At 38.6% G+C, this 2,500-nt stretch overlaps 1 protein-coding gene across 3 annotated transcripts in view; it reads left to right on the top strand.

Moving 5' to 3' along the window:
- Positions 1 to 2,500, top strand: part of LOC147027167 (CUB and sushi domain-containing protein 3-like) — a 1,179,270-nt gene that overhangs the window by 604,608 nt on the left and 572,162 nt on the right. For all 3 annotated transcript variants that reach the window (XM_085883358.1, XM_085883359.1, XM_085883360.1), the window contains one exon: positions 122 to 248. In XM_085883358.1, the coding sequence (XP_085739484.1) occupies positions 122 to 248 (127 nt within the window). The remainder of the gene's footprint in view (positions 1 to 121; positions 249 to 2,500) is intronic.

Genomic DNA, 2,500 nt, shown 5'->3' with positions numbered 1-2,500 from the left:
TATAATTATTTTCAGATTCATTCTTCCTTACCAGCCTTTACACCTGATTTATTATTTTCACTTTACCTGCATGATGTGTACGTCATTAATTGTGTCTGTGTCTGTGTCTGTGTCTGTGCAGCCGAATGCGGTGGGAATATCCGAGGCTTGGAGAGCGGCACAATATTGTCACCGGGCTATCCTGCCCCTTATGACCACAGCCTTCACTGTGTTTGGAACATCCAAGTAGAGTCTGGATATGCCGTGAGGTTTGCACCACCCTTGTCCCAATTTGTTCCCCTATACACCACAACTAAGGCAATTGATTTGTCTCCTGCTCTTGAGATTTATTTTCTCAGCACATTCAAATTTCTTATAATATCTCAAACATGGCATGGTGTTTCATTCCTCTCTATCATCGTCAGTTTATGCGATTTGCAATCACAAGCACGTTTTTAATCGAGTGCATTGCGTTTTGTTATTGATGATTAGGGCAATTGTAAACCTGCACGGTTTGTAAGCAAGTAAAGGTGCCAGTGGGACTGAGGCATTGCCATCGCCACACGATAACAAGATTGTTTATTTGATTCAATTGTGATTTTATGGAAACTGCAATCTCTTGAGATATACTCAGTTACAGATGCGATTTCTACAGGCTGTTTTATCACGAGTTATACATACACTGTATAGGCTTTTCAATTATTGGATTATGGAGATTGTATATGTTAGTAATTACCAGATTGTACATTTTGCAAAATAAATGGATGATACATGATGCATATTTAATGCATGACAGTGTGTCGAAGGAAGTAACTCACACAGGTGCTGCATATTATAGCAATGCTTAAGATATCATAGCAAACGTCTTCTTTCTTTTTTTTTTTTTTGTATTGCATGATCAATGCTTATGGAAGAGCTGGAGCATAACACAGGGGAACAAAATGGAAAGGGGAGAACATCAACAATGGAGTCTGTCTGCAGACATCAGTTTATGCTTGAGGAACAACTTAATTTCAATTGAAAGTTATATTTTGAAAACTGTGGAATACAAATTGGAACATGGATCGGAACAAGAGCCTGCAGTTTAGCATTATTCTGGCTCTGAATTTGGCAAATTGTAGGGAATGTTGTTCCAATTACACATGCGCAAAGAGGAGTGACATTATTTTTATACTCTGTCTGTCTGTCTGGCAGTTAAACAAAATTGAAACTTACTGTTTTAGTGATCTCATAAATGAAACAAACAACAGGCACAAATAACTTTTGCAATGCGTCAAATGACGTAGTGTAAAAGATGGTGTATCAATGGCGGTAAACTTCTGAAAAATGTTTATTGGTTGTTTGTTTTTTTGAAAGCCTTTGAAAAATCTTTATTTTATTTAAATTTATTTATGTACTTGAGCACTGGTGAACACAAATAACCCTTTTGGCACTTTCAAAACCCTTCTATTTAGCAGTACTTGGACAAAAGATTACACCATTTTATGTCACCTCAACCAATCAAATTTGTGACTCGCTTTCTCAGCACTGGGGAATATCAAGATTCAGGTAAAATGGTGGCTCATTGGAAATATAGTTAGTGCTTCGAAACACAAAAAGCAAGTTTAAAAGACCCTTCCTTTGTCCTTTTTACTTGAAGACTGTGAATAAGACTTTTACTTTTACTTTTGAAAACTTTTTACTTGACTAAGGTGTTGTTTGGACTCAGTTTCATTTTTGATGATTTATTTCTCCAAATCTCTCACTGTTTGTGTTTGGGAGGTCAGATTATGTGTTTACTTTCCATTATGGCAGTAACGGTGATGTGGTTAAAGCATGCATTTTAAGCTTATTATATGCTGTACATGTTCTGTTATGTGCAATGATTATCTGAGATGTAAATCGTGTCAATCGCTGATCTAAACACAACCCCCCCTCTTCTCATCACAAAAACCATCCTCAACTTACAGGTTAATGCATTTCCTCTTTTTCTCTTTCTCTTTCTCTTTCTCTCTCTCCCTCCCTCCCTCTCTCTTTTACGGTTCATTATATTCCTTGCTTGTTGCATCCACCTGTTGGCCCTTTGTCCCATTGTTAGGTCATTAACTTTTTACCCTCTATCATCTCGCTCTTCTATGGGCCTCCATCCTATATATCATTTTATTGAGAAATGTTGCTCAGTGGGTGTTAGATCAGTGCATTTCGCACAGTTTCTGAATTTTTTTCAATCTCGCCAATTGCATTGAGGATTTTCATGAACTTGAAGCCTGGCATCTCATGCATGACATTTCCTGGAGAAAAGCCACTTAACGAGTTCTGTGGTATAAATTTCAACTTCAAGATTTCTCCATGCATGAACTGGCGAATAAGTTCCCTCTCACATCTCACATCCACGATGCTGCCTCCTTCCCCTGCCCTCTCTCTTCCATCTCATCCCTCCACCTCCTGCAATCTTCAACCTCCCACCACCCCCTCTCTTATTACTCCTCACTGTGCCTTATCCCATCACCACTGAGCCTTTTCTCCTCTTCACCCGGCCCTC

Source organism: Eptatretus burgeri, chromosome 5 (genome assembly GCF_056783735.1).
Source record: "Eptatretus burgeri isolate ZD-2024b chromosome 5, Ebu_testis_v1, whole genome shotgun sequence".
Classification (NCBI taxonomy): Eukaryota; Metazoa; Chordata; class Myxini; order Myxiniformes; family Myxinidae; genus Eptatretus; species Eptatretus burgeri.
This window is presented reverse-complemented; position numbering and strand designations above follow the sequence as displayed.